The sequence below is a fragment of the Candoia aspera genome, chromosome 16 (genome assembly GCF_035149785.1).
Source record: "Candoia aspera isolate rCanAsp1 chromosome 16, rCanAsp1.hap2, whole genome shotgun sequence".
Taxonomy (NCBI): domain Eukaryota; kingdom Metazoa; phylum Chordata; class Lepidosauria; order Squamata; family Boidae; genus Candoia; species Candoia aspera.
In genome coordinates this window covers 8,685,034-8,706,777 of record NC_086168.1, presented here as the reverse complement: position 1 = coordinate 8,706,777, position 21,744 = coordinate 8,685,034, and the positions used below count along the sequence as shown (strand labels likewise).

Here is a 21,744-nt window from a genome sequence, read left to right as displayed (position 1 = left end):
GTGAATTGTATAGGATGAAAATGGTCTCCAAGTGGTAGTGGACACCGTCACACTACTTACTTCCCTCTTTTTAAAATATAAAATAAAATCCTGCTAGATTCACATTATTATTGGCCAATATCCATCCCAACCCCCCCTTTCAGCATTGCCAAATATAGGCTTTATATCTAATTAATCGAGACTTTTTTCCATTTCTATTCAGCAACAAACTGTAGACAGTGTCTCTATTGACCCTATAAAGAAGCCAAATGGGTTTTATACAGTGGAACAGCCATTCAGTAACAAAGGAGGTTTAATAGATTTTTTTAAAAAAAAGTCTTTTCCAGAAAGGGCTATTCTGAACTGAAGCTCTGAACTGAAGCTTGAGTATTTTTGGCAAAACCCTGAAAGATCCTGGAAATGAACAGCAGCCTTATGTTTAAATTTTACATTCATTGCTCTGATTTATTTGAGGGAGGAGATGGAGTGAAGGAATTACAAGCTCTGTAAGTATGTAACAGAGGCTCTAACAGCTTTGGCCTGATCCACTGTGAAGTCATTGCAAACAAAAAAATGAGATCCCAACCATGTGTAACTTGGCAGTGGGACTTTCCAAAAACTAAAGTTTTCAAAGCCATTGATATTTGCCAGCAGGACATATGTCTTCCCCAAAGAAGCTGGGGTGGGATAAGGAACCATGGGAAACTTCACACAGTTATGGTGCTAGGAATGCTGATTTGGATCTCCATCCTGAGCCATGTGCAGAGTTGGTGGTGAGAACACAGACTCTTTCTGTCTGTTTCAGGTGACTAGATGACCATGGGGAAGCCCTTGGATGCCAATCAGCATGCAATGGTGATATAATAGTTATGGTGTTTGTCCAGAACCAGAAATAGCCAGCTTCTGCCATAGAACCCAGGTCGGGCTGAGAAAGACTGAGCCATGCTATAAAATTGGTAGAGAAAAGCTAGATAAGCTGCCTTGAGCTCTTGGAATAAATAGCTATAACCATTTGTCTCAACTTGATGAGACCTAGGCTCTCAGCCTGAAAAATGTGAATGCTCCTGGCTGAAGATCAAGAAGAGAAGCCGTTGAACTTCAGCTTTATCATCAATGAGCCCTGATTGAAAAATAGATTCTGAAAGAGTCCATGAACTCTTTCAGAATCTATTTTTCAATCAGGACGCATTGATGATAGAGCTGAAGTTCACTCTGGAGTGTAGAAAGAGTTCTACACTCCAAAGTGTAGCCAGCAGAGCAAAAAATAATAGTAACAATGAATTAATTAAATTAAAAAGTAATCTCTTTCTTGCTTTCCAGGAGTCATTTTCCAGTGGCCCATTTCCTGAGCTCCATTTCCATTTTTAGAACAGGGTTAGCTTTTTCTTCTCTTACTCCTGGGGTGACCTGCTGTTTTCAATCTATGGCTTTTGTCCTGGAAAGAGCAATGAGATGAGATAGTTCATCTGGATGAGGAAGGAAAAACTTGCCAGCGGGGGATGTGGATTTTATCACTCTTTCGCTTTCAGTTTCTCTGGGTGTGTCTCTGCTTTATTTGTGTTTTGAAAAAAAAAATCAATCCATTCTTGAAAAATCACAATGAAAACTTAGATTATCTGGGGGGCTAGGAACTATCACAAAAGAGAAAGGAATTGCTTTATTATATGCCAGTTTCTATACTACGCTGGGGCTGGCACAGGATGCAACTTCCTTCTTCCAGCTTGGGCTCGATTTTCCAGCTTTTGGACATCCAATTAATTCACCCAACATGTATTTGCTATCATTTCTTGGTTTCAACTTCCAGGAAAGTTCAAGTTACTTATCACCTTCCTGAACATTCTGGTGATGACTTGGACTCAACATACCAAAGAAAAATACTTTTTCCACCTCTTTTCATTACACTCTTTAAGGTTGTGTTATGATGCACACTAATCCCTTCCCAGTTCACCACTGATCCCTTCCTGCAGGTCACTCTGGTGTTGTGGTATTGATTTCACAGCAAATTAACTGACTCTGTGTAATTTTAACTGTTGCAGGACCAAAAGCAGAGGCAGATCTGAAGCCAGTTGTTGCATTTGAGTGGGACCTCTTCTTTTAAACATAAAGCAGCCCTTCATCTATAAAGGGTGCTCTGAAGGAACTCAATATGGGCCTCTCCATGTGGGTCGTGACCTTGGTGGCCATCTTTCTGTTCCATCAAGATGCTAGTGGTGGACTCATCAAGAGAATTATACGGCAGAAGAGGGAAACAGGGATCAATGTGACATTGCCAGAGGACAACCAACCTGTGGTCTTCAACCATGTCTACAATATTAACATCCCAGGAGGCTCCCTTTGCTCTGTGGACTTGGACCCCCCCAGTGGAGACTCAGAACTCAAGGTTCCATCTGAGCCAGGCAAACACTATCAGGAGCATACACTGAATGAAGAAAATCAGATTGTTTTCACACACCGGATAAACATCCCACGACGAGCTTGTGGTTGTGCAGCAGCCCCTGATATCAAGGAACTACTCAGCAGACTTGAAGAATTGGAAGGCTTGGTCTCTTCTCTGCAGGAACAGTGCAGCAGTGGATCGGGATGCTGCTCCAGTGGTCAAACAGTAGAAGGTAAGTCAGGGAAACTGGAAGTAAGCTGGAATGGAATAGTATGGAGGAGCTAGAATTCCCAAACAGGTCTATTTTCCATTTAAATATGTTGTTGTAGACCCTGTTTTGTTCATGTCCCAGTTGTATTTAAATTGCCTCCCTGAAGCTAGCATTATCGTCAAGGATGAAAATTAAATAAGTAATATACAGAGCATCAACAGTTTTGCTGCCTCAAGACAATCAAAACCAGCTGCCTTTCAATAAGTCCCTGTTACTCCAGCTGCTAGGGATGTGACATTTTTCTCCAGTGACATTTCAGTCATGAGCTTAAAGGAACTATTGACATACAGGAAGCGGCATTTAAAAAGTATGGAAAGATTATCCAGGGTAGCTAATGTGCTTTGAAAATCTGTGCTATTGTCCCTGGAACATTAATTTGCGTGTATTTGATAGCAGATAGATAGATAGATAGATAGATAGATAGATAGATAGATAGATAGATAGATAGATAGATAGATAGAGATGTTGAATGTTTTATACATTTTGTACACCAAATGCAAAAATAGGCACACTCGGGCAATTAATTAGAACTATATTATATATATATTGATATATATAATAAAATGAACATATTGTTTAGCTTCAGACAGACAAAAATTGTATAGCTAGAGGACTACACTTGATTCTTAAAGCTTTTAGGAGGGAGAAACCAAATACCATAGTATTTGATAACATCATTAGAGAGGCGTGGCGAACTTCTGAAAAAGTTGTTAAAAGTGAAACAGATCAGATATGCCTATTGCTTAATATAATGCATTTCTTATTTTGACCCAAATTCCCCAGTGACATTGCTATCATTATGATTTGTCACCAAGGCAAAGGATATAAAAAATGAAAGCTGTGAGGCAGGTCTAGAACATGTTCTTTCAGGACCCTGGACAGTGCTACAGGTATTGGTCTGGGGGTTCCTGACTGACATTCAGGACCATGGCCAGCAACTCTTCAGCTAAGGTTCTAAACATACAGTCCATACGTGGCCCTCCAAACTTGTTTCTTTCGGGCCCCAGTGATTGCACTGCTGAAATCTGGCAGCGAACCAATACACTGTAAAAATGATGGAGGGGGGTCATTTGTAAGCCCTCTGGGTTGGCTTCTTCCACCTAAAAAATAAAATATGACCAATTAAAAAAAAAACCCTTTAGAGTTTCATTAAGTTCTTCATGGACACATTGCCTTATGGAAAAGAACTCCATTAATAGTACATTGCTATTTGCATCCCCTTAGTATGAGAGTCTAAGCCTATTCTTAAGTCTAGAGAGGCTTAGACTTTCATACTTTGGGCACATCATAAGGAAAGACTGATCGCTTGAAAAGGACATCATGTTTGGTAAAGTTGAGGGCCAGCAGAAAAGAGGAGGACCTTCAATGCGATGGATTGATGCAATTACAGCAACAAGGGATGCAAACATTGGAACAGCCAGGCATATGGCGCAAGACCAAACAGCATTTCATTCTGTTATACATAGGGTCGCCATGAGTTGTAAATGACTCAATGGCAACTAACAACAACAACAACATTTGCATCCTCAGTGTGCTCATATTTCTTCATTGTTATTGTTGTTACATTTATATGCTGCCTTTCCTTTTGGAGCTCAGGACAATTTTCATGGGGATTTATATTTAAATCCCACAACAATAATCCTATAACAGAGTTAGTAAGTTGCCCAAAGTTACCCATGTGTGCTCCATAGTTGAATGGGGATTTGGACTTTGGCATCCCAGGTCAAGTTGAATTCTTCAACCGCTTCAGTACAATGATAATCATTTGAGTTTTTGAGGGTCCAATTTTTCAGTTTTTCGGTAATGAAATAAGATGCTAAGAATTCTCTGTGTAATTAAACAAATCTATCACTTGTATTTTCTCACCCTTTTGGGGGAGGGACAATCTCCAGTTATTCCTGACCTGCTGATGATGGAATTTCTAATTTATTAAAGCTCTTGTAAAAAAAGAAATTTCACCCATAATTTTCTGTGTGCAGCTATCATTTTCTGTTGTGTTGTGTTTGTGCACATTTACTAATGAATTTTATACCTCCTGAAAAACCTTATAGGGAAAGAGCTTTTTCACCTGGTTATAAATACCAGAAGGGGATAGGTGAAGAGAAAATGCTCAGGGTATTGTTACAGGTTTCCTAATATTTCTGAGATGGGATTCTGTAAAACATTTTAGTGTAAGCCTTAATAGAGCATGATTGCCTGTAAAAACAATGACAACCATATATATCTCCCCAGAACAAGGAGGGGAAAAAGGAGAATCTTGATCCCACCCACTTCCCAGCTGCATCCCCATCCACTGGGCCACCAGACTCCCGAAAACATAAAATCTAGCCCCCAGCAATCAGAAAAATTCCTCACCTGAGTCTCTGTGGAAAATCAAGTATTCTTCCAGTTCAGCTCAGTCCTTTGTGATTTCATAGAGATGTCGAGGATGGTTTTATGGGTAAAGGTACTCTTCTATCTCCTTCTTCCAATATGTTTTTCAACTTTCTAGCCTAGCCCATAGCCCAGGGATTCCCTTGGTGGTCTCCTATCCAAGAACAAACCAGATTTAGCCCTGCTTTCTCAGCCCAGACAAGGATGGCCAGATGCTGCCACCTGCTGAGATGGCTATATAATAGGTTTCATTGTTTTATTTAATAACCACATTTTCTGGGTTGGCACACAACATCAAATTATACTCTAACTTAAAAGGCTGGGCTTGCCCCACAAATAGTCAGCATTAACACTAACCAAATTTACTAGGTTCTGTAACAACAATCATTGGGTCTTTCACTGAAGTGATCAAGTATGCATGGACTCAGAAGGATGGAGTTCAAACACCCCTGGTAAATAGAAACAGAGCAAAGGGTCATTCTTTGCTCTCTAATATTCTCTTGCACTCTTTGGAAATAACATGCGTCCATGTTTTATTCGGACAGGTCCCATTGATATTACCCCCTACTGCAGTGGACGAGGAAACTACAGCAATGACATCTGTGGCTGCATCTGTGAACATGGCTGGAAAGGACCAAATTGTTCAGAACCAGAATGCCCACAGAACTGCAATGACAGGGGCCAGTGCATCAATGGCCAGTGTGTTTGTGATTCCGGTTACACCGGCAATGATTGTGGGGAGCTGGCATGTCCTGGGGACTGCAATGATCAAGGCAGATGTGTTGATGGGAAGTGTGTGTGCTTTGATGGTTATGCTGGGGATGACTGCAGCCTTGAGGTCTGCTTGGTGCCCTGCAGTGAGCATGGGAAGTGCGTGAATGGACAATGTATCTGTGCGGATGGTTTCACTGGGGTGGACTGCAGCCAACCCCTTTGCCTTAACAACTGCAATAACCGGGGGCGCTGTGTGGAAGAAGAGTGCATGTGCAATGAAGGATACACCGGTGAAGACTGCAATGAGCTCATTTGCCCCAACGATTGCTATGACCAGGGTCGTTGCATCAATGGCACCTGCTACTGTGAAACTGGGTTCACTGGTGAGGACTGTGGGGACCTGTCCTGTCCAAACGATTGTCACCATAATGGCCGCTGTGAGAATGGTGTGTGTGTGTGTGATGAAGGATTCATTGGAGATGATTGTTCCTTACGGAGGTGTCCCAACGACTGTCACAAACAGGGACGCTGCATCAATGGCCAATGTTTCTGCAGTGAAGGTTTCATGGGACCAGACTGTGGGGAAGTGAGGTGTCTCAATGACTGCCACAATCAGGGGCAGTGTGTGAATGGCCAGTGTGTGTGTGATGAAGCATTCATGGGGGAGGACTGTAGTGAATTAAGATGCCCCAAGGATTGCAACAACCATGGCCGGTGTGTTCGTGGGAAATGTGAATGTGATGAAGGTTACATGGGGGAGGATTGTGGAGATCTAAAGTGCCCCCATGACTGCCACAACCAGGGCCAGTGCATCAATGGGCAGTGCATATGTGATGAAGGCTTTGTGGGTGAGGACTGTGGTAAGCGCAGATGTCCCAATGATTGCCACAATCGGGGGAAATGTGTTGATGGCCAGTGTGTATGTGATGAAGCTTTCACTGGAGTGGATTGTAATGAACTGCGGTGTCCCAATGACTGCAATGACCACGGACGCTGCATCGATGGGCAATGCATATGTGAGGAAGGCTACACAGCTGAAGACTGCTCCAAACAGACATGTCCTCGGGACTGTAACCATCGTGGCCGCTGCATCAATGGGGTCTGTGAATGCAACGAAGGCTTCCTCGGTGACGATTGTGGGGAACTAGCTTGCATCAACAACTGCAACAACCGAGGCCGTTGTGAGAATGGACAGTGTGTATGTGATGAGGGCTTCACCGGTGTGGACTGTGGCCAAAGGAAATGCCACGAAGACTGCAACAATAGAGGGCAATGCATTGACGGGGTGTGTCTGTGTGAGGAAGGATATCAAGGGCCCGCTTGTGGTGAACAGTCCTGTCCCAGTAATTGCAATGATCTTGGTCGCTGTGTAGCTGGGCGGTGTGTCTGTGAAGAAGGCTACGTAGGTGCCGACTGTTCAGATGGTAAGTTCTACTGAGTCACAGAATTGAAAGGAGTCATTGAGAATCTAAAGGCTAATCCCTTGTGCAGCTCCGATAATCTTCACCCAGTATGTTCATACTGGCTTGGGAATAATGTGAGTTGTAGAAAAATACTGGGGATAAGAGGGGTCTTTAAAATTATAACTCCTCATCTATAGCTCCAACTGGTATATCCCATGATTTGCTGGAGATGTAGTAGATCAGTCTTTCTTATGACTAAGTTGAGTTTTAGCTCTGCAAAGGCATGTCCTTTGCTTCTTGGACTTCTTAGATGATTTTTTTATTCTTCTTCAATTCTTCATGACAGTATCCCCTCCGAAGGATTTGACGGTTACAGAAGTGACAGACAAGACCATTAACTTGGAATGGGCAAATGAAAATGTAGTGAATGAGTATCTCATCACCTATATTCCAACTAGTATTGATGGCTTAGAAATGCAGCTCCAGGTGCCTGGAAACAGAACATCAGCCACCATCCAGGAGCTGGAACCTGGTGTGGAATATTTCATCCATGTTTTTGCTATCCTAAAGAACAAAAAAAGCATCCCAATTAATGCCCGGATTGCTACTTGTAAGTACTTTAAAGGCCAAGCAAGTATTTTTTTGCTGTTAAGTGAGCTATGTTTATGGAAAACCATGCTGCATCAGTTAGTCTGTAAGTTTTAATGTAGCCTGAGGTAACTGTGACACAATAATAAATACTGTAGTAATATAATTTTATTGATTAGTCAGTTGACCATATCAAAAAACTGTGATATAGGTAGGCTGACCATATTTTCTTGAGACAAAAACAGGACATTGGGATGGCAAAACGGGGCAGGGCTGGGCAATGGGCTGGATCGGCAGGCAGGAACTTCTCCAGTTTTCTCAGGCTGGGAATCTTCAGATTCCTTCATTCGCGAGAGGCAAGGCTGGGCTGGAGAGTCTAGCGAACGGTTGTCCCCAACAAGCCGTTCCTCCTCTGCCCGTGCTTTTACATCCTTTTCTTTCTGGCCTTTCAAGGCAGGAGCCAATTGGCTTGCCCTCTGATCACCACCTATCAGCTGATCCTGTTTTTTCTTTTCTTTTTAGGTTTCCCGCCAGGTTGAGCTCTGCGGCTTTTTTCCCACCATTTCTGCTGAGCTCCCCCTCCTTCCACTCAAAGTCAGACTGCTTTCTGACAAGTTCACGGGAACTTTAAGGTTTTTAAGAAAATGGGACACAATGGACATTTATGTTAAAACGATGGGATGGTCTGGAAATGTTAAAAAAAATGGGACTGTCCCATTCAAAACGGGACATATGGTCAGCCTAGATATAGGAGACTGAGCAGCTCAGGACAGGCTATGGTTAAACTGTCTCCAAGTTTTGGTTATGGTTCATATTGACCATCTTCACATAATTCAATTTAACCATGGTTTACCAAATTACCCCAGTTATGAATGGGTGAAGATATAAAAAATCATTCTGATCTGTGCTGAAATAATGTTCTTTCCTTCTTCTTGTGCTTTTCAGATTTGCCTGCCCCAGATGGCTTGAAGTTCAAATCAATTAGAGAGACTTCTGTGGAGGTTGAGTGGGACCCCTTGGATTTCCCATTCCATGAGTGGGAGATTATCTTTAGAAGCATGGTAAGAAGGATTCTGCCCAGAAAGCTTCCACTGTGATCCTGCTTTCACTTCTTCCTATCTTCCTAGTTTCACATTTCAATGGTTTGCATTGCAGAAAGAGGAGGATAACGGGGCTATCAGAAGCAGTCTCAGGAGTCCTCAGACATCATACCTGCAACAAGGTCTTGCACCAGGACAGCAGTATAATGTATCTCTTATTGTCTTGAAGAATCAAACAAGAGGACCTGCTGTGTCAAGAATCGTGACCACAAGTAAGTAGCCATTGAGGTATGTCAACCAAGTAAAGCTATTGAGAAAAAACATAACTCCTTCTTTTGCCTGTAGTGACTGTCGTAGATAATCACTGCAACTGTCACTTGAAGGCTTTTAATCCTATCAAGGAGAATTCTGGTTTTGTTTTTCTTTTTTGGAATGATTAGGAGTATCAGGGCATGTATCTTTTCTAGGAAGGTACAAATCACTTCCTGATTTGGACTGAGATTGTTGATCAGATCTGATTCAACAATTTACATCCATTCCAAAATGAATTTGATCAGACATTTCAATTCAAAGCATTGCATTGGGACAATTTATTTTTTTTTAAATTGATTCAGGAGAACACTTTTGTGCATGCATGGCAAATCTTCCCATCAATTCAGAGTCATCCCATTCAATTCTGCAATCCAATCTGACATTCCAATCCAATTTGGAACACAAGTTCAATTCAGAGATGCAATCAAATTGGCTTGAAATCTGCAGAGCCCTCATTTTCCTTGTATTTTGTAGATAGGACAAAGTATAATTTGGAGGAGAAAACAGTCTATTAACTATTTTAAAAGAGAAGAAAACTTGGAAAAATGTAAAGCGGGGTTCTCCAAAGTGGTCAATATTGACCCCAAGGGTTGATGAGACTACCCAACGGGGTTGATGTTGTTGTTATTCATAGTACTGTTAGTTAAAGTAGTATTTATTAAATTATTTTCATAAAATAAATGTTTGGGAGTCAATGAACAATCTGAAACTTCATGAAGTGGTCAATGAGCTGAAGAGTTTGGGGGCCTTTGATGTAAAGGCAAACTTACTCCTGGTCAAGATCCATGGACTTTTAACTCTTTCAAATAAATGTTGCTCCATTGCATAACCCTTTTCCAATTAATGATGGGATTTTTTTTTATGTATTCAGATACGTTAAATCCTTACCTTATCCTGTATTTTCCCCTGTGCCAGGACTAGATGCCCCCAGCCAGATTGAAGCAAAGGATATTACAGACACTACTGTACTCATTACATGGTTCAGACCCTTAGCTGAGATTGATGGAGTTGAACTGACTTATGGGCCCAAGGATACCCCAGGGGACCGCACATCCATTGACCTCTCAGAAGACGAAAGTCAATATTCCATTGGAAATCTGAAGCCACACACAGAATATGAAGTGGTGCTAGTGTCTCGGCGTGAAAGTATGGAAAGTGATTCTGTCACTGAAACTTTTGTCACAGGTATGAAATGTTTTTGTTTTGCTTTGTTTTTAGTGTGTTTCTACTCTGTTCTCATTCACTGGTTTTCAAACTCTCTATCTTTGGAGAACTACATTGCTTGTTTATATAGTTGACTATTAAAAGCCTGTCTTAGAAACCTGGCACTTTGCGGATCATTCTGGGTCGTTGTAGGGGCTGTATTTAGTTTCCTGGTTACGTTTTCTGGATATTATATTTCTTTACACGATCTGCAATTAACGCTTGCTTCAATTATTTCTAAAGATGCTCCCAATCTAATTCTGATATTAGGGGGCAAAAGCATTCAGGATGTCTACACCAACTTTTAAAACTGATAGCTGATATAGTCACCTAGAGGTGTTCTGCCATATTGAAACATAGGTGTTGAAGGTGACCTTGATGGAGATATGTGAGCCAAGGCAACAAGGGGTAAAATATTTTAAGTCCAGAACATCCAGGTAATGTTCAGAAGAAGGCTCAGACACCTTCCTGATCCACTGAAATATAAGAAAGATGGGAGGTCCAACACAGCCAGACTTGCAAGATTCTGTTATTATAGCCAGCCTCAATAAAAGTAGTTTTAGCCTTCCTATGGAGCTTATTTCGTGATCTGATCTGCCTAGTGGGGTCACGGGTATTCATCTGGGTTCTGCTTTTTGTTAACAGAGAACATTAGATTTCTTTTTCTCTTTCTTTCCAGATCTGGATGCTCCCCAAAATCTGAAACACATTTCTCAGACAGACCGCACAATCACTCTGGAGTGGAAAAATAGTCAAGCAATGCCAGATGTTTATAGAATCAAATATGCCCCACTCTCTGGTAGAGATCATGCTGAGGTCACAGTGCCCAGAAGCACCCAGGCTACATCCAAAGTTACACTCTCTGGTAGGACCTCTGGAAGGCTCTGGAGTTATTGCCCAGCTGACGCCAGTCTAAATTCATTCATGATTTTGAGGGCACGCAATGGAGTGATATTTATTTGATCACATGATAGGATGTTCCTGTATCAATCTATCCAAACAATGATATCAAGAGGGGTCTCTGTCCCTTTCTTTCCATGAAAAGGATTCATTTACCAACTACAATACAGCGTCTTCTCTGGGGTGGTGCCCACTTTTTGGAATGACCTCCCAAGAGAGATACGCCTGTCCTGGATGTTATACTATCTTTGACACCAGGTTAAAACCTTATTTTTCATAAACATGTATAGTTATTTCCTCGGTTTTAAATTACTTTAAATCCAAGCAGTATCAGACTTAAGTATCTTGTTCTGTTTCATTTTTGGTGTTCTTGTATTTAATTACATTTTTTAACATTGCAACTTAAGTAATGTCAGCATATTTCAATATTTTTGGAAAATGAAAGACTGGTTATGAGTAGTAATATAAATAATTATCCACTCCTTAAGGCCTGAGACCTGGAACAGAATATGGCATTGGAGTAACTTCAGTAAAAGAGGACAAGGAGAGTGTTCCTTCCACCATCAATGCTGGAACCGGTAAGCAAATATTACTCTTCATTACATGAGGAGGAGGGGAGGAAGGGAGGAACCTCTTGTGAAAGAATCTGAGACTTAGGACCATTTATTGAATCTGCTTTAGCAAGCTACAGTGGACATTTTCTGGACTATCACCAGCTTTAGGCAGGGAAAGAAATATTGGACTGCAATACTGGGATCAGTGATTGGCTAACAGCACAGCATTTCTTTGCTTAGACATAAATACTAAGAATCTGGCCCTGAAATTTCTGAGCTTCAACTTCCCAATCTAACATGTTGGTACCACTGTTTATAGGATGGAGAATATGTTCTCCAGACCTAAATTCAAATGTAATTCCTTATAGTCTTTATCTGCTATATAGAATGGGGAATATTGATGATGGACACTCATCCCAAGGTCTAAGCAAGAAAGGTAGCATCCAAAGTAGAGCTCTTTCAGTAGGGCTTGAAGATAATTAAATGCACATTTATCCTCTTTCTCTGCTCTGCTTTATGTCTGTTTTTAAGTCTTGGCAGAAGGAGCAAAGATCAGTTTGCTCCACAGCTGTGTGGGCAAATGAATGATGGCTCCATGCTTTTCATTAAGGTTATCCAAACAGTCCCCCCCCCTCTTTTTTTTTTCTTTGATATAATTCACAGAACTGGCCCAGGGGCTCCAACTCAGATTGAAAGAGAACTTTCTGATTGGTCAAAAGATAATTATAGGGGAAACTGCACTGGACTCCCCAAAGAAGTGAGCCAAACCAGCAAAGTTGGTGGAAAGACAGACAAAAAGAGGGAGATCTTGATAGGGCTGCATTTCTGAGCCAGAGTTACTGTAAGCCTGAACATGCAGTTTAGACCACCCAGTGTCCTTTTCCCTGACATCAGCGTTTTTTTCTAATTTGGCATGGAGCAGGAAGGGGAAGGAGGCAATTGGGACAAGAACAGGATGTGCGTTTCTAGCTCATCTCCTTCCCTTAGATGGCAGCTTCTAAGAGTAATTTGGGTTGAGCTAAATGCTCTTGGTCCAGTTGTGGCTAACCATTGACTGTTCACGAGCCAGTTTTGAGCCACGGACTTTCATTTGCTCACCACTATACCTTACGTAAAAGGAACATGTTCCACACGGGCCCTATGATCGGGAACCAAATGAAAGGATCTCTCTGTGGGTTTTCTGATGGATTTGTTTTCCCTGGTCAAGCTACACCATTACAGTGACATAAAACCAAAAAGAAACCTTCTTGTCATAACCAGATCTGGATAGCCCCAAGGACTTGGAGATCACGGATCCTACTGAAACTGCTTTTACTTTACGCTGGAAACGGCCCCTGGCCAAAATTGATCGTTACCGCCTCACTTACGTCACCCCATTGGGGAAGAAGAATGAAGTTGAGATTCCAGCTGATAGCACATCTCACATCCTCAGATCTCTAGAGACTGGAACAGAATACACCATCATCCTTGTGGCTGAGAAGGGGAGGCACAAGAGCAAGCCCTCTAACGTTACTGGTTCAACAGGTATGTGAGATTGTTTGGCCTCACTTATGTCTGCTGGCAGATCTGTTAATCACTTACTTTTCTTGGGTGCCACTGTGGGGAAGTTGGTCTACTCTCCGTGCTTTAAGGGATAGGGAGATACCTTCCAAGCATTCTTCCTCAACCTTGGCATTCTTCAGATGGATAAGCTGCTATTTCCCAAATTTCCCCTTGCAGAGAATTCTAGCAGTTGAGGTCCCAAACATCTGGTTGGGGGAACCCTCTAGAAAAAAAAAGTTATATTCTAAAGGGTGATATCTCCGTTGTGTCTCCTTCCACACTAATTCATCTGGCAAGCCGTTTGTGTGGATTCTAGAAAGTATTTATTTATTCATTTATTTATTTAGCAAATTTGTCACTGCCCATCTCTGCCCACTGGAGGGACTCTAGGTGGTTTACAACAAGATCGTTAATCAAAACAGTAAAAAAACAAACAAACACAATATATAAAAAATATAAATACCCTTTAAAAAGAGATATAAAATAAGGATAGGAATCATAAACGTGATAGGATAGGATAGGATAGGATAGGATAGGAAGCTGCTTTCTAAGCATTCCATGACCTCCTAACCACTTCATGCACCTTTTTTAGATCTGTCAAATTGAAATGCACAATGAAGTAGGGAATGGCCCTGCTGTATAGGGCCAGTTTTAAATATATATTTTTAGTTTCAAAAATCCCTCTAGATATCTTATCATCCTCATGGGCCCTTTAGACAAGTGACCAATACCCAGAGCTTGGACATGAGCCAGCCAGTACATGAGAAGGACAGACTAAGATAAGGTGGTAGGGAGCAAGTCCATCCCTAAGATAGTTTTAGAAGGAGAAAGCTCACATTAGTCTATGGCAGCCCCTAAACAGGAGGAGTCTGGTAGCCCCTTTTCAGACTAGCATTTTTTTTTTTATTTAAAAGACATAGGATTTTGGGAACTATACCTCATTTCATCAGATCCCTTGCCTCATACCAATTCGAATCCTACATCAGTTTAACCACCCCATGCCTGTGATGTTCACAAAAGCTTGTGTCTCTCAATAAATTTTGTTAGGCTGAAAAAGGGCTACCAGTCTGCTTCCAATCCTTGCTAAGAAAGTAGAGCCAAACTACCATAAAACTTTAATTTTTAAAAAAAATCTTCTCTGTTTTTGGGGGGAAGTCTACAACATTCCAAGCTAATTGTGTAACAGTCCATTGTCTAGGATATAAAATGTCAGAAGCACCTGATTATGGTTATAATCTACATTAGATAGCAAAGCTATGCAGAAGAAAACATCTGCTACCCCAGGACCTTGGTTCCAGGTTTAGCAGTCTGCATAGTTGAAGGGGAAATGAGATCAACATTTCACTCTGTACAATTTACGAGCTGTGTGTTAATATGCAAATTAACATCTGGATGTTAATTCCTTCCCCCTCATGTCCTTTATGTTATATATAACGACTTATATGTTGGTATGTCTGTAAAAAGTGAGCATCCGAAAGGGCGAAACTTGCATCAGAGGAACCCCCTACATTCACATCTGGTTTCTGGAACCCCAAACTGAGTCATACTGATTTCTCCCCCTTGAAAACTGGCCTAAACTAGGTGTCCAGCTTCCAGGTCCACTCTGTGTTATGCAAAGCATCAAGGCAGAAATGTTTCCTTTAATGATTTTCCCTGACCAAAATCCAAAATGGCATATTCCATAAAATCCAGATGAAGGAAAGTTTTGGGTAGTTGCAGAAAGCTTGTAGCCAAGGGAGGCATTTGGAAGAGAAAACATGTGAGCTGTTGCAACCCCACACATAGAAAGCTGTCAGAGGGTGATACGTATTCCTTACTTTAGGTGAGGAAGATCCAGATGGTTGTTGTTGTTGTTTTTTAAAGCACATAAACTTTTCAAAAGCTTGCCTGCTTTCTAGAAGGAAAAAGGAAGCAGAAGAAAGATGTTAGCCTATCTCACAGGTAGTTCTGATCTTTACAGAAGCATCCATTTCTCCACAAAAAAATGGCACTAATTTTGAAGGCTAGCTGCAGAAGAACTGACTTCTATTTCATTTACATGGTCTAGCTGAACCTCAACCAGCAATCTATTTTCTCTTTTCCAGGAAGCAAAGTGCTTGACAGAGAAGAAGAAAAAAAATTCCCACTTTTGTTCCCACTCAGGAAGCTGAGATGCACTTAGTAGCTAGTAGCCACCAGTTATGAAAATAGTCTATATCCACAGGAGCAAGTAATGCATTAAAACCTCCTTCAGCTAATCAATGGGACAGAACTCATGGAGTGAGGTGCTTTGCATCCTTGATCATCAGCAGAACTTTTTCTTATTATTATTACTTTGCCAATGCAAAGCAGCACATTATTTTGGTCTGAAGAGAACCCTGTTGTGCACTCTCCCCCAAATTGTTTGGGCCAGCCTTTTCACTGAAAAAAAAACCAGCAGAATGAAATTCAGGTTCAGCCAACTGCCAGCATATCAGGAGACACTGTTCTCTTTCCTCATATTATTTCTTACCGTTGAGCTTAGTGTGTGGGATTGGGCAGGAATCCCTTTTCAGACCCACAGTATGGAAGATGCCTACCATATATAGAAATATCAGGGAGGGGGTTGCTTTACTGAGACTGGAGTATAATAAATAGAGGGATTCCAGTTGAGGAAGGCATGTTTATAACTCTGCCTCTGTGGTCCATCCCAGAAGCTCTCAACTGCAGTCTTTATTTTTATTAATCTACTTGCTATGTTTGGCTGCCAACCACATGTCTCGGTTTCTCTCATTCTCACATTTATGAGATTTCTCTGCTGTTCTTCAGGAGAGCCAAACTACATGCCTACCTGGTTTCGGTAGCGTTCTCAAGAGCATAGGTTACAGGGAGCTCAAGCGCCAAGCTACATCCTCCCACTTTCAAAACTGAGAGATACTTTGCCTAGCTGAGTACCAGTTCTCCTGTCTTCCCCAACATCTCACTCATCAGAAGGGTAGTATTCCAGTCATATGGTCAACAGAACAAGAATTTTAAAATGGCGTGGTTGCTTTTTGCAGCAGCAAGCTAGCCAAAAAATCCAGGAGCGATCCCATTCAGCTTCAGCCCAACATTGCAAGCATGCCAGACCAACCTCTCTGCTGCTAGAAACAAGAATCTCAGCAAGTTTTGTAGCTGAGATTCATTGATTCTTTGTCTCTTTGCAGCTATGTGCTTAGGAGATGATTGGATTACATGCAGTTCTTATGAAACCCAAGCATTTTTCCACAGAAGTCGCATTATGCTCCTTTCCCTGAACTTTGTTAGCTCCACATTTGGTCTTTTGCAAGCAGAAGGACCTGTCCTACCATTAGGTAAAGGAAGCTGAAAATGCTAGAAGATAGCAGGAAAGAGGAGATAACTGGGTCAAACAGGCCATCCTGGGTCTCCTGGGTTAACCTGATGCTCTGTCCAGATAATGCCCTACCATCTGGATTAAATAAAGAGGTGATTGCTGGTCTATCTGGCTTTTCTACATTGAACAGGAAGAATCCATTCCTTCCCTAGACTTAAGATTAAAGAATTGTCTGGCTAGATCTGTATAGCCAGGGATTGAGCAGGCATGGAATGAGGGGGAAAAAAGGGGGAAATGAGGGGGAAAAAATTGTGGTTCCAAGAAAAATCCCAGAGGTATCATGAATGTTGAAGGTTTGCCCATCCCTCACTGAACTTGGCTCATTAGTACAATACCATAATCATTTGGAAAGAGAAAGCCTTGAATGGTTAACAACTGTCCAGAAGCAGTGGCGAGCCCCCCTAAAAGAAGTGTGAATGAGTGTGATGAGTGCTTGTAAAACCAGCTTCGGCAGAAGCCAAGTCCCCCAATTGCTTTATTGGTGCTGCGACTTAATATCGGGATGCTGTTTGCTTTCTCGGCCGCGTTGCCAAGGAGTCATGGGGAAATCTGATGCTCAGTGCTCTCTGTGAGAGCAAATGTACATGGCCTTCTGTATGTGCAACTGGAAGAGAGATGGGTTTATAAATAGGTAACCAGTAACAAGAGGAGCTCATTAATAAGACGGCCATGGTGCCTTGTCTGTCCTTGGTGACTTATATCCTTAGAGTTGATTATCCAGTTGGCTTCTTTGTCCTTATTTAGAAGAAGAACCTGAGCTGGGGGATTTATCAGTTGCCAAAGTCCACTGGGATGGATTCTACCTCACCTGGACAGCAGCAGATGGGGCCTATGAGACTTTTGTCATACAGGTGCGGGAGTCCAACCGGCGAGAAGATATACAGAATCTCACTCTTCCAGGGACACAGCGCTCCATAGATCTTGCTGGCCTCTTGCCAAATACCCTTTACACAATCACCCTGTATGGGATAACTCGGGGCCACCAAACAAAACCGATCTTTGTTGAATCCACCACAGGTACTCTTCTCTTCTCGCATTTGTCCTCCCAAGACCAGCTCCTTCCTTGCTTTATTCATTCTTTTTCAGAGAAATCGGTGTCCATTTTCAATCCTGTATCAGGGTTTCCTCTGCCCCCTACTCTGACAGTCAGCAAATCTCCTTCAGCTTGAATGTTGCATCTTAGGGTAATTTTTTTGCATCTAGCAAAAGCTTGCTGGGGGGCAGAGAAGAGGCAGCAATTTAGATATGACTTGAAGAGGAGGAAGTGGAACAAAAAGGAAAGGAAGGTATATGTCCTAGATATTTTCATTTGATCAGGGTAGTCTGTAGAGGAAAAATAATGTCTTCTAACCTGAAAATTCTCATCCTGAACCTATGAAGACTGAGCTCAAAGACATCCTCCTTTTTATTTGTTCAAATAATTTTATTTAGAGCCAGCTTCCATGGCAAACTACATGAGTTGTGCTTGGCTCGAGCTATCCTCCATATTAGCATCCAACAGTTCAGTGGGTTCAGTAGTCTAAAAGCTGGTGACCCACATTGACCAGTCAGCTTCATAGCTGAATGAGGAGTTGAGTTTAATTCCATGACATCATGCTGCCTTTCTTTGATTTATTATTTTAGAATTGGTATTAAGAAAAAATAATATGAGTTTGCCATTCAGATGTTTTTTTAATATAACTTCCTTTTGCTTCTAACCATTGAACATGCTAGCCTGGGCTTAAAGTTTCAGCCCCAGTCATCCCTGCTCTCTGCAATTAACTGATGGTTCTGCTTTCCATCCTGCTTCTCTTGTTATTCATTTCTGAGACATTCTTGCCTCATCTAACATGCAGCGCTAATCCTAGGATGTGGATAAAATATTTAACCATCTGCAAAAATGTGTCAATTGCAAAACACATCAAGAAGCAACCCTCACTCCTTCCTGCTCCCTGTGATTTTGCCTTCTTTTTCTGCCCTCTTTCCTCTTCGAGAGGAAATCAGGAAATTGTGCTGCTGCTGCAAAGCTGGATGCACAATTTCCTTCATTAGTCTTGAAGAAAACAAAAGCCTCTCTTCTAGTGACCATTGCTTTGTTCTCAGCTTGCCTCTTTCTGCTTGAAAGTCCATCTGCATTTGCATTTCCCTCCTGGGCACCCCTTGAAAACACATGTTGCCATTCCTGCCCCCCAACAACCCCCCTTGGAACAATTCAACTTTCCTTCTTTCCAACCCCAAGAAAGGAGATCTGCTGACATCAGTCCTTTTTTGCTTCTCAATGTGCATTTAAGCATGTCGTTGATAGCTTTGGTTTTTCTTTGCTTTGATGCTTGCTTGAAATCATCTCTCACCATGCAAATGGGGGGTGTCACCATTAAACAGAAGCTTTACAGGTATCAAGCTCTCATTAAAATCACCATAAATGTTGTTTATTTTCCCCAGTGGCAAAACCAGAAGTTGGAAATCTTACCATTTGGGGCATTACCCCAGAAAGCTTCAACCTCTCCTGGACAACCACCCAAGGAGACTTCGAGGTCTTTACCTGTGAAATTATTGATTCTAACAGGTTGCTGGAGCCCATGGAATACAACATTTCAGGCAATTTAAGGACTGCTCATATCTCAGGGCTGTCCCCTCAAACCAGTTTCATTATCTACCTCTACGGAGTCACTCGTGGCCTCCGTACTCAGGCGTTAAGTGCAACTGCTACAACAGGTACATCACAATCCTCATATGTTAACATACATTTTCTTAATTCTCAATCTTCTTTTGCAGCCTTGCCACTCCATGCTTCACTCCTGTCCTTGAGCTAGCTGTTGCTTTCTGATCTAGACCTTCTCGCTCCTAGAATGGATTTTCACGCAGACTTGAAAAAGTAACTTTTTTTCCCCCCAGCTTAAGCTTTGGAAAATGAGAAAACATAACTGGCAAATTTTATTCATTCTTCTTTGGCCCTATTGGCAACCTCAGGAGATGTGTGTATGAGCTTTATGATAATATAAAAGCTAGTTAGCCTCCAGAAAGGCTATTCTTAGTTTGCAATTGGATGACTTTGCAAGTTACCCACTAATGGTTGGTTTTGACTGAGGTGGTCAGTGTGGTGCTGGACTATCTCATTTTGAGCTAACTGGAAGGGCTCACATAAAATACCACCCTCTACACAAATAGAAATGCAGATACATCACTGCTCATGGACCTCTGTTAGGAGAAAGCTAGAGAAAGGCATTTTCTCCAGGAGCTCAAAGCTCCTCTGTTTTTTCCCCATGAAGACACTTTTGAGTTAGGATTGACTGAGAGAGAGAGACTGCCCCAATGTGACTGAGGGAGCTTCCATGGCTGAGGACAACTTCAACTAGGGTTTCCTTGGTCTGAATCAACCCATAACATCACTCCGATGCTCTTCCCTGTAGATGTCCCCCACCCAATTCTGGGTTTTCGCCAAAACATTTTCCCCCACAGTCTAATGTGCCCAACCTTTGAAATGTTTACTCAATGTTTACTCCTATTTGTGTGAACCAATGGTGTGGGTGTGGATGTATGTTCCTTCTTCCTTGTAAAATCTGCATTTCTCCTTAGCAAACTGTCCCTGTTGTGGGAAACCCATTTTGACCATTTTCTCATAGACAATAACAACACCAATACCCATACACCAATTTCTGGTGTCTCAGACGCACACTGTTCCTGAGGGCATGTGCAGATTTGCTCTCACTAATATAACTTTAGGTGCAATTATAATGTTCAGTCTCATGGCCAGGTTGATGGGCAAACTCAACAGACTTCGCTAGTTCCAACTTTCAGAGGTATGGCATCACCATCACTTGCTTATTATGTGATTCCTTTTACTTTATATATAGTCTTCTATGGCCGTCTCTTCTAGTTCCTGTCCTCTTGGGGAACTTAGGAATCTAGGTGAGCTTACAAGGCAAGATAATACAGTAGAATCACAGTGTTTGCATTTGCACCGTTAAGGCAATTTGATGGATGGAACTTTTCTTCTTTTATGTATGCACACATTTCAATCAACATGCCATTCCATTTTTTTTTTCTGTGTGCATATGTAGATACATATATCTGGAAGTGCTATGTGCAACATAATGCCAAGGAAAATATATGTATCAATATTTGTTCTACTAGGCATCTCTGTGGAACATGCCTGGGCCTGATTCACAGCATCCATTGTCCTACTTCTATCTTGATTTCCTTTCCTGGTTGCCTGCCTTGGTTTTTCTCATCATGAAGTCTGGCTCTCCCAGTGATCTTGACTTTCTAGGAAATGGTTCTTTGCATGTGATGTTCTCTGTGCTTTGTGTAAGAACCAAAGATCTGCTACAGAATGTAGAAGAACCTTGCATTTTCAATATTGCAATGCATCAAGGAAAAACTTGCATGCATCTTCCAAGCATCTTTGCTGCCTGAAATCTCTGCATATATTTGGATACCAGATCAGTATCCAGAAAAGAAAAGCCAAGTCTATCTCTCCCTTAAGGCTTATATTGTTGCCTTGTAAACGAACAGTGGGATTGTGACACAAGTTCTGGGGGATTCCAGACAATTTTGTGGTCTTTGGTATCTCTGGGAGATTTTCTCAAATCCAACTGCATGTAAGAACCTTTGAGACCCAAGGATTATGCCTGATCTGAATGCAAAAGCATGTTTTGAACAAAGTCATTAGGAGTACGAATACTGAGAAAGCAATGTTCAAACTGCATGTAAGTTTGATAGAAACGTATCTTTGATCTATCCACTGTGTGTTCTTTCACTTTTAAGGAGCCTAACCATCCTGCTGAGCTCATGCTTCCATTGTTCTTGAGCATTACAGCAGGAAACCTTTACCTGCTGGCTCTGCTTGTCACTTTCTGACAACCTGAATACAATCCTTGCATGAGGCCTTTACTGAGGTCACTCCAGCAATCTTCACCCCAAACAGGCACATCTTTTTGTGATGCTAAACTTTTCTTACACCTGTCTCCTTCTCCTTCTCCTTCCCCAAGTCAAATGCCTGACCTTAGGAAAGGGACAAGACTACCTCCATAAGTAAACCAAGCATCTGAAGGTCACCATGAAATCATGGTTAGATTCTGGTACAATGGGCCATGAAACCACACAGTTTGAACCCTAACCCAACTCTGCCCTCATGATTGGTGGTCACAGCCCAGC

The 21,744-nt window shown here is 41.8% G+C and overlaps 1 protein-coding gene across 2 annotated transcripts in view; it reads left to right on the top strand.

Moving 5' to 3' along the window:
* Positions 1-2,017: 2,017 nt before the first annotated feature.
* Positions 2,018-21,744, top strand: part of TNC (tenascin C) — a 37,583-nt gene continuing 17,856 nt past the window's right edge. For both annotated transcript variants that reach the window (XM_063316455.1, XM_063316456.1), the window contains exons 1-11: positions 2,018-2,588; positions 5,546-7,138; positions 7,464-7,727; positions 8,651-8,766; positions 8,861-9,017; positions 9,973-10,242; positions 10,940-11,125; positions 11,649-11,738; positions 12,975-13,238; positions 17,353-17,625; positions 19,030-19,302. In XM_063316455.1, the coding sequence (XP_063172525.1) occupies positions 2,126-2,588; positions 5,546-7,138; positions 7,464-7,727; positions 8,651-8,766; positions 8,861-9,017; positions 9,973-10,242; positions 10,940-11,125; positions 11,649-11,738; positions 12,975-13,238; positions 17,353-17,625; positions 19,030-19,302 (3,949 nt within the window). In that variant the 5' untranslated portion in view covers positions 2,018-2,125. The remainder of the gene's footprint in view (positions 2,589-5,545; positions 7,139-7,463; positions 7,728-8,650; positions 8,767-8,860; positions 9,018-9,972; positions 10,243-10,939; positions 11,126-11,648; positions 11,739-12,974; positions 13,239-17,352; positions 17,626-19,029; positions 19,303-21,744) is intronic.